The following is a 21,210-nucleotide window of genomic DNA, read 5'->3' on the forward strand; positions in this document are numbered from 1 at the left end:
TCTCTTTCCACTCACATTTATTCGACAGCTGTAGTTACAAGTCACTGTGCAGATTCAGATTATTCATACAAAATATAAATCAACTAATAAATGATGAGGTATTATTACAGGTTACACTACACAGTAGGCCTATATAAAGTATTTAAAATGAGCTCCCCTTAACCAGCTGCATCATTAAAGTGATGAACACATAATTGCATCCATCATTATAATCCAGTAATGTAATATACAAATCTGAAATGAGCCATTCTCTATAACGGGTGGCTAATTTTACTTTTAGTACATTAAGTTGATTTTGATGCCAATACTTTTGTACTTTTACTTGAGTGTTTGGGGAAAGATCTGAATACTTCTTCCACCATTGATTTTTAAAAGAGCCGGAAGCCTCGTTTATGAAACACAAGCATTGAACTGATCAAAATGGCATTTCCTAAAGTATGATACAATTAAGGTCATAGTTGGATCTACTTCTGTTTTCCTCTTTAGGACTATTATTTGTGAACTTATGAAGAATGCAGAACAAAAGTTTCTTCACACCTGTACATGTGGGTGCGTGTGATATGTTATATTAGGTGCAATACTTTATAGTTTGGTTACTGTATGGTTGCCCAAATAGACAAGTCTTCCTTCACTGCTTCCGTTTCTCTAAACTGGTTCAAGTCCAGCCGGGGTCCTTTTTTGCATATCATCTATATTTCATATAATAAAGGAATAAAAGGCTAAAACATAAATGTGTTTAGTTGCCGTTGAAAATGATTTACAGCTTTATTTGCATTTTTGCAACAAGGCAATTCAAAGTGCTTTTCAATTCAAATGATAATAGCGAAACCATTGTTCTTCTGAGCTTATTGAAACCCAATGTAAGTGGCACATTTAATAAAGGTAACAAAGTATAGAAAAGATCACAAAACATTATTTCACCAAATAAGGAAATATTTCACGTTTTCTAAGTTATACGGATCGTGCATGAACAAATATATACTGTATATTCCTTTTGTCTGGCTGATGGAGATAATCAACAGAACATTATTTTACATTTTCAAGTTCTAGCCTCTCACATGCGAGGGCTTGGGGCTTTTCCCTGGTTTATATAAAATTGAAAAGCATCCCTATATTAATGTTTATTGGACATCTTTTAGTTTTGGATTGTTGGTCAGACAAAACGTGACATTTAAAGACGGCCTCTCAGGAATTGTGACGGGCAATCTCTCAATATTTTTTGACACTTAAAAGACTGAACGATAAGTTGAGAAAACAATTGTCAAAGAAAGATTCAAAAAGTATTTATTCAGTCAGTGGTTCCTTTAAATCAGGGGTCTTCAACGTGTTTTTAACCCAATGACCTCTTAACTGAAAGAGAGGCGGATCAGGGACCCCCTACTACTATATTGTATAAAATGAAGTTGCATATTGTATTTACACGAAAATGTAAAAAAAAAGAAAATAAAAACACGACAAATGTAAAAAAAGCAACAACAAAAAAATTATGAAAAAAATGGCAAAAAGAGCGTAAAAAACGGCAAAAATAAGCACCCAAAACATTGAAAAAGTGACAAAAACATTGGGGAAAAAAGCACAAAAAACGTCAGAAAAAGCGATTCAAATGTTGAAAAAAGTGACCAAAACAATGGGAAAAACCCAGTACAAAACTTTTTAAAAAGTGACTGAAACATTGAAATAGGGACAACAAAAGGGTTTTTCATGGTTGACGGGAAGACAACACAAGGGTTAAGACATTTTCATTTTAGAAAAAAAAAAATTGAAAATCAGTAATTTAAAAGGTCCCCTCCCCCCCGCCCCCTGCATTAACTCTGAAGACCCCCTAGGGGCCCCGGACCCCCTGTTGAAGATGTCTGCTTTAAAGAAATAAAGTTGACCCTATACATGACTCTCTGCTAAGACTGATACAGAGTGACAGAGAGGTGGTTGAGTCTCTTGAGTCAGGTTAACTTTTACCAACAGTGTAGTAGCGCTACCTGCTGGAAGAGAGAAAAGAATCTAGACAATGGTTTCAAACAACAGTCTTACAAAGTACTTCACATTTCCAACCAGCAGAGAGCGGCATGGAACAAACTATGCCCATTGTTGTTGTTCATTGGTCCTTTTAAAAACACTATCACGAGGATAAAAGAGAACATATTTATTCAAAGACTAAAAGTGGTTAAAAAATAAAAAGTGGTAAATATATATTTTGTAAAGTACAAAGTAAGACAGCTTTTTAACTGTAAAACACAAGTGCTTGAAAATCAGCTTCTTAGCAATCATATATTAAAAAAAATATATACAAAAACACAAGTACGTTTCCTTCAGTTAAATGAAATACTTACAGAGCCACTTGCAGCTTATAAACTCATAAGCTCCTACACATACAGTGCTTGAAATAAAAGCATTTCAAAGTATCAACTGTTCAGAAGAATTAATCTAGACATACATTCTTATCTCATCTCAACAACCTTCCATTTTTACTTCATTAATCACTCGACCGGCATGGCTGTCATTGCACATGTTATGAAACAAAGACTTTTAGGTATTTCTGTTGGCATAATTGCTTCAGTTGTCCTCCCTTCATTCCAATCACGAAGGAAATACAGGGAACTAAAGCCAGCAGATTAACATTGTGCTCTTTATTTGCTCTTGCTTCCTATTCGTAATAAAATAGTACTACCGTTTCATAACTTTAAAATCACAGGTAGGTCAGTTAAAGTCACTCTGATGCATGTCTGCTCAGTGCGAGTGCGTCAGACCAGCAGCTTCTTGTACTGGCTGCCGAGGTTCCCTTGGAAAGAGTCCATTTTTGTGTTTTGAGTGTTTATTTGGGAGCATTCTGTACGGCTGGTTTTCACAATCGTTCCTCGGGTGGATTGGCATGAATTGGATGCCGTGTGACTGCTGCAGATGCTCTGTGTGATCTTCTGACACCTCAGCGCGCGGTACAGTTCCCTCTGGCACTGGGACGATCCAAAGTAGTAGACCAGAGGATCCAGCAGGCAGTTGAGGCTTCCCAAACACATAAAGACCAGATAGACTGCGTAGGAGCCATCGGGGGCGTCCCGGCTCTGCTGGACTCCCTCGTTGAACTGCAGGTAGTGCGCCAGGAGCAGACAGTTGGTGGGCGTGAAACACAGCACGAAAATCACCAGAATGGTCAAAACGACCACCACTGCTCTGCTTCTCCTGCGCGAGCGTCCCGGAACCCCACGCGGGACTCTGCTCAGCGACCAGATGACCCGCGCGTAGGACACCACTGTGATGAGCAGCGGCAGGAAGAAGAGGGCGCAGCAGAGCGTGACGAAGTAGATCCTGTAGCGCCAGATTAGCTCACCCGAGCGCTGGACATCGTGGCAGGTGGTGATGTCCAACTGTCTCAGGTGGTAGGTCTGGTCGGAGAGGACGAGCGGCACCGAACCGGCGAAGGACAGCATCCACATGGCCGCGCAGGCTACGCATGACTTCCACGGCCTCCTCCACGCCAGGGATTCGATCGGATAGACTACAGCGAGAAGCCGATCCACGCTGATGCAGGCTATGAGGAGAACAGAGCAATACATGTTCCAGTAAAAAGCCGCAGTGACAACGCGGCACGCGAGCGCGCCGAATATCCAGTTGTTGCCGCCAAAGTGGTAGGCGATCTTGAAGGGGAGCAGCACGGCAAAGAGCAGGTCAGCACAGGCCAGGTTCAGCATGTAGATGGCTGCCGGCTTCTTAGGTCGGATCCTCCGAGCGAAGGCCAGCACCGCACAGATGTTGATCGGCACACTGAACAGGCAGACCAGCGTGTAGAAGGAAGGTATGAGGACGGTGGACACAGGGCCCCTCAGGAACAGCAGCGCCTCATCGGAGATTTCCGTGGTTACATTACCCACCGGAACACCTGCGGAGCTATTCAATTTGGGAACGCCATCATCTGGTGCATCCGGGGTTATTGGATCGGCTAAAGGGTCAAAAACAGAAAAGGTTCTCCCTCGTGCACTTTTTGTGCCTGGAGAGAGAAAGAAATGTCGGGTTGAAATATTGTTAAATCAGGTTATTTTTATTCATACAGTGATTCATGTTGAAGAGCTGAGACAATCAGTTGATTAAATCAACAGAAAAATAATACACAACTCTTGTTTATTGTTTTTGATAATCAATCTTTTAAGTAGTTATTTATTTTTTTACTAAAATGCCAAAAATAAAGCGGATTTCAGATTTTCAAATGTGAATATTAGCGGTTAATTAATCGAGAAGATAAGCCTAAGCCAGGAAACAAGTGGGTGTTGCAGCCTTTAATCAATTAGCCGATGGACAGAAAATTGGTTTTAGTCATATTTCAAGAAAAAATTATAATTTTTTTTTTTAAAAAGATAAATATTCCCTGGTTCCAAATAGGAGGATTTCTTGCTTTTTGGGGGGGTTGTGGACTTAAGGTGAATCAAAACAAAGGTATTTGATGACGTCACCTTTGGGCTCTGGGAAGTTGTATAGCCCAACATTAATGATTAATTAATGATAGACTAATCAAAACCCACAAATCAATCAATAATGAAAATAACCCTTGTTGGCATACCTCTACTAATATAGCCTACTACATTACAGGGCTGCAACTTATGGCTATTTTCATTATCCATTAAATTTCAACATTCAAGGCGACGTCATCAAAAGCTATGTTTAGTTTGAATACATGTCCAAAAAATGTTCAACCCATTATTAATTATGACAACAAAAAAGCAACTCATTCTCATATTTGAAAAGTTGGAATCAGAGACTGTTTGACAATATTTCACTATTTCTGCTCTACCATCAAAATGAGTTGCTGATTAACCTTCTGTCGATCAAATATCGATTAGGCTATTCAACTCATATTTTCTACGATAAGAGGCTAAACAAAAAAATAATCATAACAAATGATAGACATTTTCTACCATACTGCATTTCTGTACAAAGTTATGCTACATATTTGTGATGAGATCCCTTTAAAAATCCTATTTAACTAGTTTTGTTTTAACTTCAGCAGAGAGTAACTTGAAGTCTCGTTACCGTTTGTGTCTCTAGCCGAGGCAGCACGCGCACACACCACCAGCACCAACAGCAACGTTTTTGGACCCACTGAAAACATGCTGCTGTCGAAAAAACGCAGTCCCAAAAAAATAAAAAAAATAAAACAGCAGAGAGAATATTAATATGTCGATAATCCTGCGTTTACGTCCCCCGTGTTTCTCGTGCCTCCTCCAGGTTGTTTCTGCTGCTCGTCCAGAGAATGCGTTTGGATGTGAACTGGTTCCCGCCCACACAGTCCGGTGGGTCCGGAACGCCCCGGTCCACTAATCAACTGCAGTCTGCACACACACCGAAAGGCATTCCTATCGTGTGATGTCACCTTTCCTGTCACCCAGCAGCAACCCACGTGCACATATTAAACCATTAAAGAGCTCTGAATGCTGAATGAACCATAACAGAAACTGACCATTTCATCTTTTTTTTAATGTGACACTTTAGAAACCCGTTGTGGCTGCAAACAATATAATTACAACTAAAAATGCTGAAAGCAAATGTGAATAATTCAGTAGCGTATGTGTTTATCATTTCAGTAAAGTAGGCTAATCAGAACTGAATTTCAATTTTAATTTTAATTTAGTTTTTTTGTTGTTAAATTCTGATTGTTTGTGTTTAATTTTATGGTTTTACATTTTTTTTGTCTTGCAACATTGTTGATTGTTCGAAATAAATAAATAAATAAATGAAATGAAATCTTTCGTCAATTTTAATCTGAAAGTGAAACATAACCCTTTCTGTATAGGTAATGTATTGATTTCATAATGTATTGTATTGACTTCATCACAACAGAAATTGTATTAATAAAACAAAAGTATCTACTATTGCACAGCGTTCTTTTCAAAACAAAAGTTACAAAGTGCAAAAAGCTTTTGACACAAAAGCAACAGAACAAAACAGAAATAACATCAACAAAAAAGCAAAAACATCAGTTCAGAAAAGCAAAAAAAAGAGTGAGTTTTGACTTTGTTTTTAAATGAGTGAGTTTTGACTTTGTTTTTTAAATGATTTAAGTTAAAAAAATCTGGGGAGCAATCAATAGTCAGCCAAATAGAGACATACCATGTGGTAACATTCAATCCAAAACTTTACCAAAGTTATGCCTTAAGGCGCTGACACACCAACCCGATTATCGGCCATCGGACAGTCTGGCGAGGTCGGTGACTCGAGTCTGTTCGGTGTGTTCCGTGCCGTCGTCAGTCGGAGGAGGAGACGTCGGCGTTCATTTGTACCGATTTGACTTGTTGAATCAGCCAGTGGGCAGTCAGACTCAATGACCAATCTGATTGGCAGTGGGCAGTCGGACTCAATGACTCATCTGATTGGTGGAGTGCTAACCCGGAAATGACGAGCGGGATGAGCGATTTGTATTTTCAAATGTTGTGTAATGTGAAGTAATGTCTTCTGTGTATGGTGTGTAATATAATATTGTAAATTGTATTGTCACATGATAGATTGTAGGACCCCAGGAAGAATAGCTTTTTAGCTGATGCTGAAGCTAATGGGGATCCAAATAAAACAAACAAAAACTAACGCCTCTCAAAATCGGACGAAAATCTTTTAAACTGACCTTTGTTGATCTGAAATGAAGACAGATTCAGCAACTGCACGGCCAATTTCTCGATTAAAGTGTTTTCAGAAACACGTTTCGGTGGTCTATCTTTGTAAAATACAAGATTGTATTCCGAACGAGCCGCCATTATGGTCGGTTTTGAAATTCGGGAGAAGCCAGACCCATGTGACGCGTTTGTCCAATCAGCTGCCGGTTTTCATTTTTTTGGGGCCTTGACCAACTGCCACTTTGCTTGTTTGCAAGCCATGATGTCTCTCTCTCTCTCGTGGGTGGGCCAAATTCTCTGGGCGGGCAAAGCAGAGAAAGGGGAGGTAACCTTGCTCCTTATGACCTCATAAGGAGAAGATTCCTGATTGGCCCATCTGAGCTTTCATTTTCTCAAAGGCAGAGCAGGATACCCAGGGCTCGGTTTACACCTATCACCATTTCTAGCCACTGGGGGACCATAGGCAGGCTGGGGGAACTCATGTTAATGTTAAAAAAAAACTCATAAAATGAAATTTTCATGGCATGGGACCTTTAAGGAAATAACATTTTTACATTGTTGAGGCCAACACTGAAGAACCATGGTCCCTGCAATTTGTCTTTGTTAGAAGATAAGCTACATCATTAACATGCATATATTATTAGCAGCAGAGGTGTTGTTGAGATGTGAAGTGGGGTTAGTAGTGACCTTCCAGCTGGGGTGTGTCTGGGGTTTGAGTTTAAAGTGAAGTGAAGAGAAAACTGTCACAGCTGTACACTGTATTAAAACTCAGGCTGACTACACGCTGTGAAAACTGCCACGTTTTTGTATGCATTCTTTATATACTTTAGGCAACTTCATTTTATACACTATATGTAGTAGGGGGTCCCTGCTCCATCTCTCTTTCAGTTAAGGGGTCCTTGGCTCAAAAAACATTGAAGACCCCTGCTCTAAACTTAACTATTAGTCAAAATAATTCATAATTTCTGCTACTTTTAACTCACAAATGAGGTATAATGTCATTTAAATTAGGTTTATTGACCATGCACTAAAAAAAGCGGAAAAAAGTGACAAAAACGTTAGAAACAGCGTCAAAAGCTTAGAAAAAACCAACAAAAACGTTGGAAAAAGCACCAAAAAAAGTTCATTTTCTATTTTGACCCAGAAGGACAATAAGTTAATGGTCTACGGGAAGACAACACAAAGGTTAAGGTTTCACTGCCAGTGCTGTTTCTGAATATGAGAAGACTGAGTTGAAGTGGAGTGTGGAGTTTTTTGTGGAACAGAAATCATCCACCGACACACTTTCAGGGGAGTACAGCTTGTCTATAAACACATTATTTGTTTGACGCGAATCCCTGGAGATGCCAAAGTGCTTCCTGTTTGTAGCCGACGGATGCATCACAATTACAGAGCCCAAGATATTTTAGAAAGATTATTTTTTTGGCTGCTTTTCCCTTGATCTGATTGTGACAGTGGATAGACAGGAAAGGTAGGAGAGAGATGGGGGATGACGCGCAGCGAAGGGCCGCAGGTCGGACTCGAACACAAGCCGCTGCAAAGGACTCTGCCTACATGGGGCGCACGCTCTTACTGGGTGAGCTAGAGGTCACCCCGAGCCCGAGGTATTTTAGAACAGATTAGAAGTTTGGAGGGTGAGGAGCACACTTCGTCTGACCCTTTGCTATGAGTTTGGCATTGATCTTTTTCTCGGGAAAATGTTGATATTAGACAGAAACATCTGCCCTGTACTTTTCCTTTTTTGTCTCTGTGCTGTTACAATCGTTCTGCTTTCTTCTGTAAACTAGATGTTCGAATAGCCTTTTTCACATGATAAATATTTACATTTTTCCACATGGTAAGGCAGTTCCCGCTGCTTCTGGTAGATACCAAGATTAAACAAGCTGAAGCAGAGAAAGTGTGTTTGTAAGAAAGAAGGAAATGTTCTGGGTACTTTCTCTGAGTTTCTGACAGAGGGAGATGATTGGAGGGGGGCGGGGGGTGGGGGGCAGGATGGGGGTGGGAGTCTGACTCATTCATCCTGAGCTTCATATCCACTGGGATTCTGTGTCTGAGCTCACAGACGGCCAGCTGAAAATCATTTCCTCACAAAACTATTTGTCACAATAATGTGTTTCTTATTTTCAAAACAGTTAGCTCTGTAACTTGCTCATGAGTCCACTGAACTTCATATGACAAAGCAGATCTTATCATGCTTATACATATATGTTAATGTTTCTTAAAGGATTGCGCTAAAACTGGTCACATTCGATTAGCATGAAAACATATCCCAGAGAACGGTTAACTCGGTACCCATGTGTTATTAACCCCTAGGTTCATTTTGCGCCGGAATTGTCCCTTTCTTGCTCAGAGTAAGGCCGGCTACACACTGCCTGCATGGCGTTTCTGTTGCGTGTCAGCTGCGTGGTGGCTGCGTGGATTTTTCTATGTCTTTACACACCAGAAAACGTGTCTGAGGCGGCGCTGCTGCTGCTAGTCTTGTCTGTACACATATATGTTTCCCATTACTGCACTCAAGCAGTAGTATCCTTCATGTTAAACATAAATATAAGATGTCAGCAGTATAATATAAACATTTATATCAGCATTTATGTCAAAACCTTGAGACTTTCAAACATCAACATGCCATTTATTAATATGTATTGTGTCAAAATCACATCTTTTCCTATTGTATTTTTCCTGATAACGCTTCCAACACGCTTGCGTGTTGTGTGAAAAATAGGCGTCGGTTCTATTTCTAGCAGGCACACGAGACGTGCGTGTCACGCAGGCAGTGTGTAACAGGCAGTGTAACCTGTTAACATGGGAGCCAAAATAAAAACTGACACGCCACGCAGCTGACACGCTCCCGCCACGCAGCCGCTGTGTACCACTCTGCTATGTAAGAATGGTATTAATCTTCTCATCTATCCCTTAGCAAAAAAGTGACTCAAGTTTCCAAACATGCATTCATATCATTCATTTGGAGTCATGTTTGTATCCACCTAATTAAAGTATGTCTAAAATGCACTCTCTTTTTGCTCCATTTATGGTCTCCACCCATTACTGAGGGAAATATCTGCATCTTTAGCCTCTAAATCAGGGGTCTCAAACATACGGCCTGTGGGCTAGAACAGGCCCACCAAAGGGTCCAATCAGTGACTTTGCAAACTGTGAAAATTGCAGAGAACTACAGTAAATAATTACAATTCCAAATGTATCACTTTAATCTCAGAGAATATCAGAGATCTTTTTCTGTAAATTTACAACTTTAATCTTTAGTCTTTAGTTTTTCCTTGGAATATTACCCCTCTCTCCCGGGTCCGTAATATTATAATTTTGTTTGCCAACATCAAGCTGACAAGCAACTCTGTGGTAGATAAAGTTTCTGTTCTTTTTGGAGTGGTTTACTGGTCTGGCCCACTTGAGATCAAATTAGGGGTATGTGGCCCATGAACTAAAATGAGTTTGACACAACTGCTGTAAATGTTCCACTATGTTCACCAGCTGGCCCCTAACTTTGCCTGTCAGGTGTTTGGCGCTGAGCAGGAAGCATACAGCAGGTTTATCTGAGCTTTTCCTCTGCCTGAAACAGCCAAAAACAACTATATGTAAGAGTGGCAAAAAGGAAACAAAAACAGTAAAGTTATTTTATTTATAAATATTAATATAATATTAATAATATTATAAAAACAAAAGAAAAGAAAAACACTATAAAGCTGCACAGAGCTGAGGGGAACTGCAGAGCAGGGTGATGCAATCTATTGTTAATGTAGAAACATGGCTTAGAGCTCCTTGAAATTGTGTCATGAGAACAAGAAAGTGCAGCTGGACACTTTAGAGGTTATGTTGTTTCTGCAGTGTGCCGGGCTTGGGGCGTTTCTGAACTAACATGAGCTCATTCCTCCTCATAGGAGGAGGCAGGATACAGACTGTTGGAGATTAGCTCGTCCAGAGCGAAGCCAGTGGCACAGTGCCCGCCCAGTTCAATTCCTGTTGTTTTCTGTATCCACTGCAGCACATTTTATCGTCCTCTGGGCATCGTCCAGTCAGGATGGGCTTTGAAATCAACAATAGGCTGTTTTAAACTGCTGCGAAAAAAGGAACAGAAACCAAAAAACAAAAACATGGAGGTGAACAATAAGGCAAGCAAAGAGGATGTTATGCTGAGTTCTCAGTCAAAGTTTAACTGGTCAACAGAGATCCCTGAATCCACAAAATGTCCGCTAAACATACAATTTACTTTCTTTGAACTCTTTATTTAGAAGAAATGCAGACACAATATAGAGAAAGAGAGAGAGAGAGAGAGAGAGAGAGAGAGAGAGAGAGAGAGAGAGAGAGAGAGAGGCATTCTGACTACACTCCTGCAAAATCTCAGATATGCCATCTGGTGTAGGCCTGTGACTCAGATCTACAACTGTGAAAACCAAAACCAACAGTCAGTTACATGCATTACTGTCTGCATATGTGTGTACGTGTCGGACACAACGAAAACTCCTCCAAAGAGGAACTTTGTGTATTTTTGTTTATCAGAGAGAGGAAGGTGCCTGGTATTAAATAGACTACAAATAAGATATGCAAACTGAGGTCCGAATAAAAAAAGTTAGCACTTTTTAAACTACTTCTTCAACAGCAAGTCGCAACATTTAGCATGCATGGACCAACATTTCACTGAGTGATGGAGTAATATTTTAAATCTGGAGTGCAGTCATAGCTAAATGAGGCGGGCAGTGCAGGAAACCTACAGTCAAACATGCTATGTAGTAGTATTTTTAATGTAATGCCTTGTCTGGAGTTAAAGATTTATTTAAATACAAATTATTATTAGGTAAATGAAAGTAGCAACACCATAGTGTAGAAATACCCCATTACAAGTACAATTCCTGCATTTATAATGTACAGAAAGTCTTAGCAGCAACATGTACTTGTCAGTGTGCAGAGCTTCAAAGAGGATATTTGGGGCAGGATGTGTCCCTGTTTGCTTTTTAAAAATCATTCTGATGTCAGAAAAGAAGCACATTTTACAGTCAAATGTGGTCTAAATTCCCCACAGTGTTAAATAGTGTTTATATAAATGCTGCAGAAAGCATGAAAGACAGGACAGGAAAACATCCAAAGCATCCATCTGAGCCATCTGTGATTACCAGTAATTACAAATGTGTCTTAAGGGAGTGACTATTTCTTTTCACATGGCAAACTAAATACTGTGGCCGCTATATTTTTGAGAGCTGTAGTCTTAAAATGTACAAAAAAAGATGGAACGCACCAGTCAATGAAGGGAAACGTCGCCCTCTTGTGGGGAAAACTGGCAGTTCTTTCTAACAATTCTAATTCAAAAAATATGTTTAGGGTTTTATTAATAACCTTATAGAGTTATCAGAGATTGAAGGAATTATTACAGAGACACAGTTATCTGTAATAGGTCACAGCCTTCCTGTCGATGTGTAAGTCCAACATACTTACAGTTATATCTATCTATCAGTTATCTCAGTTTCTCCTTACACACATTCATTTATTTCTCTCAGAAATTCATATCATTAATTTGGAAAGAATAAACCTGTTTTAAAGCGTATGGCGTGGTATTGGTAAGTGAGAAACAGAAAGCAGTTTTGTTGCATAGTTGCAAACTGTACAGGAAACAGGTGGGCATTCTGCTTATCAAAGGTGTTGAACAGAAAGGAAGGAGTTGTCATCATGCTTCCTATCTCAAAAAGGCCTGACATAGATGTGTGATATGTGTGCTTTTCACAGTTGATGAAACCTAACCCTAACACTTTGTAATAATATGATACTGTAAAGTAGGGCCAGGATTATATAATCATCATAATATTTTTTATTATTTGTTGTCATTTAGGCCTTTACTGTGACAGCAGGGAGAGACAGAGGGGGGAATGACATGCAGGAAAGTGACGCAAGTCGGACATGGGCCTGCGGCCTCTGCGTCGAGGACTGATTCTCTATATATGGGCGCATGCTCTACCACTAGGTCACACAGGCACCCAACCATTTTTGTTCTTTGATGAAATCGGATTGATTAGGGGTTAGGGTCTTCTTCTTTTACTGTATGTTGACTGTTTGGTATTAATATGAAAAATTCAAATAAAATAGAATATTGCCTTCATTTGTGTTCATGTTCACGAATCAATGTTGCATTAAAATATTTACTGGCAAACTTTTTAATTGGTAACAAATGACGTGTGTCACACATGGATAACTCTTTGACTATTCTTGCATCTTACGGTAACAAAAACTCTCCATAAAAAAAAAACATGTCCATGTTCTGTTTGTATTGACGGTAAGCTGCGGTGTCGAGGCAGATGCACTTCTTTGGTCTCAGTTTGAGTCATCTCCATGATAATTTTAGTTGCATGTAAGCAATGACGTCCCCACAGGGGGGGGTGGGGGGTGGAGAGGACACCACAGTGGTATCTGGGGTAAATCGGTCAAACAGATGCTGGAAACGAAAACATCTCTTCTTCCCACATCTGACAAACACATTAGATGAAAACAATTGGTTAAAGGTCACATCTGTGATCAGCTGGATGTTAGTGCTTAGGCAGAGCTTTAAAAATGGTCACCGGAAAGCACAAATAAATACTTGTTACTTGAAACCGTTTGTCCTGAAGGTTACGACACTATTCAAGCACATCAAGTTTTCTGTAATTATAAAAGTTTAAGACAAAAGCGGAAAACGTGAAATGAACAGCTGAATGGAAGTATTTCTAAAAAAGGGGTTATGATCCACAATAAGACATATCTGCGTGTTGAAATGATACATTTCCGGAGGTGAAGACTAAGCAAAACTGCTCATGTTTGGACAAGCTTATCATCTTCAGACAGCTATTTCCTTGCCTACCCACTGGCCCCTTCCTGTATGTTACCTCATTCCACATCGCTCCAGGCATCAGGGAAAATGTGGCCCAAAGTTTCAAAATTGCCACATATTTATGTACATTTAAAAATATGTAACAAAACCTTTAATCTGTCACGTAGGACGTTTACCTATATGTCTCTTTCCTCTTGAAAAAATGGGTATTGCTTGATTTAAGTTGACCTACTCTGTGGAAATGTTTTTTTATTCTGTTATATTTTTACATTCAGCTGATGGCTTTTTGTTTCTGTTGTTTTATTTTAGTCTTTTTTTTGTCCCCTTTCCTCATTTCTTATGTAATATTTATCCCATCTCTGTTTTGTTTTTTTATCTTGTGTGTAAAAATTCTTGAAACGCTCAGCAGAAATACTTTCGGAAAAAGAAATGTCTTAAGAAAAGGACTATACCTATGCTATGGAGATCCCAAGCGGCAGAAAATTGCATTGTGTACGTATAACATACAGCAACAGGGGTGTCGGAATTGGGGTGGAAATGGGACTGAGTACCCAGGGTCCTCATGTGAGGAGGGCCCAAAAAGATGCTAGAATGAATAGCTGTGGATGTGAGGAGGGGCCCATAGAGAATGCCTTTCTACAGGGCCCAGAATTTTGTGCTACGCTCCTATACAGCAACTTTGGGGTTGGATATTACAGTCAAGCACCATATGGTTCCAATTAAGTGTCTGAACAAGTACATACAGAGTAGGGTTTGTAAAAACATTTTAGGGTGAAAGTTTAAGTAAGAAAAAGAGCCAATGAGCAAATAGACATGGCAAATACACACATACAAAGTACTGTCGCCTTTAAATCTCATCAAACAGAGGACAGGGCAATAGAGAATGGTGAGGGTGTTACCTCCTAAGTTCACACTGTGCATGTTAAAACAGAAACCAAAGACAACCCACATTCCCCGCTCTACGTGGTAGACATGGGGAGGTGTTGTTGTAACTCAAGTGCACCAACAGAGCAGCAGCAAACAAAGGTGACACAGAGCAGCGATGAAATGTGAAGCTGAGCACACAGTCAACCGGAGAGAAGTGATTTTTACAGAGCCGTTCAACGATTAAAAAGAAAATGGCGAAAGTACTTTTTTTCTTCCTCGTTTTTGTTCTCTGTCTGAGTGGTACTCTTCAAAACAAAGGTAAGAGATGCTGATCAAAGATAGTTTTAAGATAGAATAAGCCTTTTGTTGTACCATCCCTATTTTGCATTATATTTTGCTTTATAATCAACTTATTCTGAAAGATTTACCTGTCTTGGATTAATGTCAACTGTAACTGTATGTGCCAACTGTTTATTTGGGGATCGTTCTCAGTGAAGTAAATAAATGATCTTTGGTTGAGTTGATTTCTAGTCAAGTACTGTACTAAAGTACATATTTTAGGAACTTGTATTTTACTTGAGTATTTCCATTTAATGCAATGTCACACTTCTACGCCACAATTTTTTTTTCCTGACAGCTTTAGTCACTTTACATTGTACAGTGTTTCCTACCCTTCCTGTCCAGTGAAAACCACATATCTCCAGATGCGTGGATGTTGAATGTTTGTGATAAAGATGTGTGAAGGATGAAGTGTTCCGTTACGTGTTGAAAAAAAAATCTTCCACTTCTTAAGCTAAATACAGTCTTTAAAAAGCCTCTTGTATCAGCTGGGAAATGCATCGAAACAAAGCTAAAATCAGGGCTGTTTTTCTGAGATACGTGGTTCTCACAGGACAGCGTAGCTACAAACATATGATGACCTTATGGGATTTTAATATGCATTGCTGTAGATTAAACCCAACAGACTACACATGAGTTATAATTAGCACAACCTTAAAGATCTACAGCAGGAAAATGCAACATGTGCATTAATTCAGAAGGATTATTAAACCAGTAGTTTTACTTTTTCATAATTTAAATAGATACTATCTGAATACTTCTTACCCCACAGGAAGAACAACAATCCACCGTTTGCACAGGGGTGGCTGTCGTCACTGTTCCGCTATCAGTTATAATGACACCAGATTGTTTGTAATAAAAGATTACATCATTGGTTTGTGGACTGTTGGTCAGACGCAACTGAACACTTGGGATTTTTTTCTTTAACTGTTGTGCTATTTTCGAGCATTTCAAACACAAAATGATTAACCAAGGAAATAATCATCACTCCCTGGCCATGCTCCATCTACGGCAGCAGCTACATGCACAGTTTTTCAAGCCTTAAATAGAATGCCTTAAAAATCTGTACATCATTTGGCAAAAACATGATAGTTGCCAACAAGGAATAAAATCATCCTGTAGAACTGACATCCTGTTTTGTATCTAATTGTTCTCCAACTGTCTTCATCATTCTGAAACCAGAACACAACAAATGTTGAGGATGACTCATTTTCACTCCTGGGCCTGGCACCTAAAAAAGATGTCAGTATTTTTTAAGTTACATAACATGTGTAGGGTAGGAATTTGGCGTAAACTGCAAATAATCTTGAAACGAAGGCCATATTTCCCCAGTAATGGAACTTTTGTTCCATTGATTTGCCATCCAGTCAGAGAGACTAAAGAGGAAATGAGAGGAAAGAGTTAGTTATTTTAAAACCTTAAAAGATTTGGGGCTTTTGAGAAAACATTCGGGGCTGGAGCCCCAGAAGCCACCCCCATGCTTCGCCCCTGTTAATTAGTAGATTTCTCAAAATTGCACTTGAGTAAATGTACTTAGTTGTATTCCACCACTGGACACAAAACATTCAAATGTATTTTGATTAACCCCTGTGTGATGTTCATATTTTTGTTACACAGCCAATGTTGGATTTATAGAGTGTGGTCTAGACCTACTCTATCTGTAAAGTGTCTCGCGATAACTCTGTTATGATTTGATACTATAAATAAAATTGAAATTGAAATTGAAATTGAAATTGAAATTGAATGTTCCTGGGTCTGGTGGACCCACCACATTATTATTAGGCTTTTAAATCAATACAGCCAATTTATGTAAAAATACACAACAGATGTTTACTTTAACTCAATTACCAATGATATATACATCATTTATGGTTCATGTTTGCCATTTACCCCTGTGAGATCACATTTATGATCATATGATCATTTACGTTTTTTGTGAGAAAACAAGGAAATTCAATTATAAAAAAAAAAAAAAAAAAATAGAAACAAGATTTTTGATCATTATTGGTGCTTATTTCTTGGAACTTAATTAGAGCAGGTGAATGTGCTTTAAATGTAACAATTTTGTAACTTTGTGTGGGAATAGCAGGTGCAGAAAGACAACATTCCCGCACACAGACATCTACACTCAGACACGCACACATACAGACGCACAGACACATAGACACACACACACAGACACACACAGACACACACACACAGACACACACACACGCCCAGTTAGAAGGAGGACACAGTTAAGTTTCATAACACCTACAATTATTACACAATTATTACACTCGGGTCCAGTAGACCCAAACACCTCATATGTAATAGTATGTGTAGGGGGGTGTACCGTGTGAAGTCAATGAAAATAAGTTATTTTTTATGTTATTCACAGAAAATGAGCCAAGGCCGATGAGTTTGAGTTAGAAGAAATAATAAATAGCATATTTATTCTTTTAGCAAACATTGAAAACGGGTCCCACAGACCCAAACACCATACAAGGGTTAAAACATGTTGGAGTGTAATGGATCTTATGAATAGCCTAACACTATTATTAACTCATGACTTCTTGTTTTTTGTTACAGAGAAAAGCAGAGGCAAAAGGCGGAGAAACAGCACGGAGGATTTGGTTGCTGTGCCCAGAACATTTCTAGGAACCCTAATTATTCAGACCAAATCCTTGACTGTTCCAAATGGTACACAAGCTCCCATTTCATCCCAGTCCCATCCAGCTCTGCAGTCTCTAAGCAACAGCACAGTCGGGTACCTCCGCGGCACCCTGAGCACACGGGTCATCCCTATTATTTACATGTTGGTCGTTACCGTGGGGATCCCGGCCAACATCGCCATCTTGTGCACGCTGGCCTCTAAAATCAGAAAAGTGTCCTCCGCCATCCTCTACTGCAGCCTGGCTGTCTCCGACCTCTTCCTCCTCCTATCCCTCTTCTTCAAGGCTCACTACCATTTCCATGGAAACCACTGGGTGCTCGGAGAGGCTGCCTGCCGGGTGGTCACGGCCTGTTTCTATGGCAACCTCTACTGCTCGGCCCTGACGCTGGCCTGCATCAGCATCAAGCGCTACCTGGCTGTGGTGCATCCGTTCATGTACAAAGGTCTCCCCAAAAGGATGTTCACCGCCTGGGTCAGCGTGGTGGTATGGGGGGTGTTTGGTGCCGCAGTCGTCCCCGAGCTCCTGGTCCAGCAGAGCTTTTGGATCCCCGAGGTGGACCGCATCACCTGCCACGACGTCTTGCCTCTTGAGTCCCACATCTCCCTGTTCTACTACAACCTGTTTCTGACTGTCTTCGGCCTCCTGCTGCCGCTGGTGGTCACGGTTGTGTGCTACGCCCGAATCGTCTGCGAGCTGAATCGATCGCACCACGACTGGGCGATGTACATCAAGGCCAGCTCGCTGGTGTTTGTCATCTTCCTGGTGTGTTTTGCCCCCGCTGGAGTCCTGCACTTCCTCCATTATGTGCAACTGTTTGTGGATAGAACGGAGAGTTTGTACGTGCACTTTAAAGTGGCGGTGTGTTTGTGCTGCCTCCATGCCTGTCTGGACCCCTTCCTGTTTCTTCTCATGTCCAAGTCTGCAGGCTCTTCATTTCACTTCAGGGCCTTTAAAAAGGGGAAATCCCTGAGTTTATCTGTCTAAGAAAGTGTTAGAAAAATGTTAGAAATGTTAGAAAATCTGCATTTGAATTTGATTTGCATAGCAGATGAGGAAGCACATTTTCTCTGTGGCTGGAATCCAAATCCAACTCCAATCCAAATTTTGTCTGCATTTATGATAAACAAGCAAAACACAGACTCCCTGTTGCACTAAATGTCTTTTCTGCAAGTGGAGTCCGTGTCAGAGAGAGGTAACAAGAAGACAGAGAGTTAACATGTTAAAACGCTCATTTTCAGGTTCATAATTGTATTTAGAGGTTGTACCAGAATAGGTTTACATGGTTTAATTTTCAAAAAACACCATATTTTTGTTGTACTGCACACTGCTGCAGCTCCTCTTTTCACCCTGTGTGTTGAGCTCTCTGTTTTAGCTACAGAGTGAGGCATCACACTTCTGTCCCATCTTTGTTGGCAGTTGCACATGCGCAGTAGCTAGGTAAGGACTACTAGCTAGAAGCTAGCGCTGCTAGCGGTTAGCCACCTCGTTCTCAATGGCAAAACACTGCTACAACACAAGGTATTCCACGCAAAGTTGGAAGTGCGCCCTCGTTTAGAAGAAGTCTCCCAGCTAATCCTGCCTTGTACTGACCGAAGTTGGAGAAACAGCTAGCTGATTTGGTATTAGCTAAAGTGGTTAGCACACACCAAATGTTTCGGCCGATGACGTAGAAGGCCCTGCCAATTTTGACCAGCTCACCCGGAGACTGAAGGCAGGATACATTCAGAAACCCGTATCTCACTCTAAACAGCATGGATGGTTTTTTCCAAGTTTGTATGCGTGTGGAAGCACCAGACACACAAAATAACACCCCAATTCCCAGAAAGAGTGATTTTTTTCATAATATGGGCACTTTAATATTAATGTTTATGTATGTTGCAAAGAAACTCTCACACAGTGTCTAATTTGCAAAAAGTAATGAATTTAATAGTAGGCAACATTTCGGTACTAAACCATCACTTTGCCTACTAGTGATGTACAAAGTATTTTTCTGTACTGAATGTTTATGTATGTAAAAAGAAAAAAGAAAAGTATGCATTTTATATATGATACACATGATAGTTAATGGTTTTAGTTTTTTTTTTGGTTTTTAAACATCAGTCTGTGTTGCATATTTTAATTCTGTAGAGTTTGGAGGAGTAATTTCGTCATATTTACATACTGCCTTAGCATTAATGCTTGAAATTAATACCTGATAAGTAATAACATGAAAGAGACTGACTTTGGAGATATAATTCTTCCAGGCTTTTTTTTGTATTTCTGTCATCACATATGGAGCTATTAATCTAAACTATGCCTAAGCTATGTTGTGTTAAGTGTTTATTTGGATGTTTTGTATTAAATATTGCTAAAGCCAAAATGTATTTAAATCTCTTCATACAGCCAAGCCTAATGTACAATTTCTATAACTTAAAGCCTCACTGTATATTGAGGTTTGCAGCTACACTGTGAGGGAGGAGGTATTTCCTGCCCGGCCTGCACAGGATGTAGGATGACACACACCAGACTTATAGAGAACTGGAAAAAAAACTGTAAGAGGAAGTGATTTGTACGTGACTTTATCTGTCTGGAAACAAATGTAAAGTCTGTTGCCAAAATCTAAATATGTATACGTGTCTTCAACCACGTTTTAAGCAGGCAGGAACCCTACTAAGGTGTTGGTGACACTCAGTGGAAAAGTTTTATATGCCACTGCATCATGTTTTCTCCACTGGAAGGGCACCCTAGAGAGCAAATCCTATTTTAGTTACCATTGCAGTGTTGCAGTGTGCTCATCAAAAATTAATTGACATCCAACTTGCATCTTAATTGAAGAATTCAGGTACTTTAGGGAATACAAATTACAGTGTAGATAATATAATTTTGTACATTTTAAATAGTTTTTCACTCACTTTATAAATGCTTTAATCCGTTTTTTTATTAAAGTGAAAGTTGTTAGGTTCTACATGCAGATAGTCATTAAAAAGCCTTAATTAGGCAGATCTACTGTATATCAATATGAAGGTGCAGGTCCCCTCTCACCTGCACAAAAACACAAAGCCTTAAGAAAACAAAAGCATAAAGAAATATTGAAAAATGAATGCCCATCTAGCTAGCTAGGCTAGCTAGCTCAACCACCTGGGCTCACTTGGACTTACGTGTGCTGTTTCCTCCTTCTTGATGATGTTGTAAATTCGGAAATATGCAAGTTGAAATGGACGGGAAATCTCGACGAAGGGCTTTTGCGAACGCAGCGTTTGAAATTTTTAGTTTTTGGACCCCACAAATGAAACCACATACATACTTTCATCACAAACACTCCTGCGTGGCATACCTTGTGCGGGGTTCGAACCCATGTCTCAGCGTTGGAGCGGGGGATGGTGTCCTTTTCCACTGGACCATCTTCGACGTCAAGCAACACAAAGAACCAGAGAGAGTAAGAAGATCAGACTGAAGCTGCAGAAAGTTCACCTTCATCAACCCGAAGAGAAACAAAGTTTACACTGAATCATGTTCACACTGAAACACACGCTCATAGTAGCCAACTGACAAAGTAAGATTCTTGACTGTAAAAATCAGCCTTTTTTTTAATTTGAAGTCTAGATAGCTCAGCCAGTAGGGTAACTGGGCCATAGTCACAAGGGTGTGGGTTCAAACCTGTCCTGAACAGTTAAATGTTTTCCTTCTGTGTAGTAAACCTAAATCATGCAGATAATCCATTAAAACCCTTTATGGCAAAGATGAGACTGGTTCAAATCAAAAGGCAGAAAAAACAAGTTTTGAGGGTTTCATAAAAACCTTAAAGGGAGGAGATAACCAATCAAAACCCTTTAATACACCCATCCTGAAACCTGCTATGAACGCCAATAAATGTGGAGCAAACCTCTGAGTCTGGACCTTACGTAAAAGATTACCTATCAGTATCTTGGGAAGTCAGTTGGTAGAGGAACTGTTTCACTGTCAGAAGGTTGCA

General features: G+C 39.9%; 2 protein-coding genes across 2 annotated transcripts; one reads left to right on the forward strand and one right to left on the reverse strand.

The window, feature by feature from the left end:
* Positions 1–2,125: 2,125 nt before the first annotated feature.
* Positions 2,126–5,227, reverse strand: LOC120545490 (proteinase-activated receptor 1-like). The gene is made up of 2 exons (XM_039779851.1): positions 5,017–5,227; positions 2,126–3,979 (listed from the first exon to the last, which is right to left on the reverse strand). The coding sequence occupies exons 1-2, from the start codon at positions 5,093–5,095 to the stop codon at positions 2,739–2,741; spliced, it is 1,320 nt and encodes a 439-aa protein (XP_039635785.1). The 5' UTR covers positions 5,096–5,227; the 3' UTR covers positions 2,126–2,738.
* Positions 5,228–14,319: 9,092 nt separating this feature from the next.
* Positions 14,320–18,605, forward strand: LOC120545491 (proteinase-activated receptor 3). The gene is made up of 2 exons (XM_039779853.1): positions 14,320–14,580; positions 17,173–18,605. Exons 1-2 carry the CDS (start codon positions 14,514–14,516, stop codon positions 18,240–18,242), a joined length of 1,137 nt encoding a protein of 378 aa, XP_039635787.1. The 5' UTR covers positions 14,320–14,513; the 3' UTR covers positions 18,243–18,605.
* Positions 18,606–21,210: the final 2,605 nt, after the last annotated feature.

This window comes from Perca fluviatilis, chromosome 17, assembly GCF_010015445.1.
Source record: "Perca fluviatilis chromosome 17, GENO_Pfluv_1.0, whole genome shotgun sequence".
NCBI classification, from domain to species: Eukaryota; Metazoa; Chordata; class Actinopteri; order Perciformes; family Percidae; genus Perca; species Perca fluviatilis.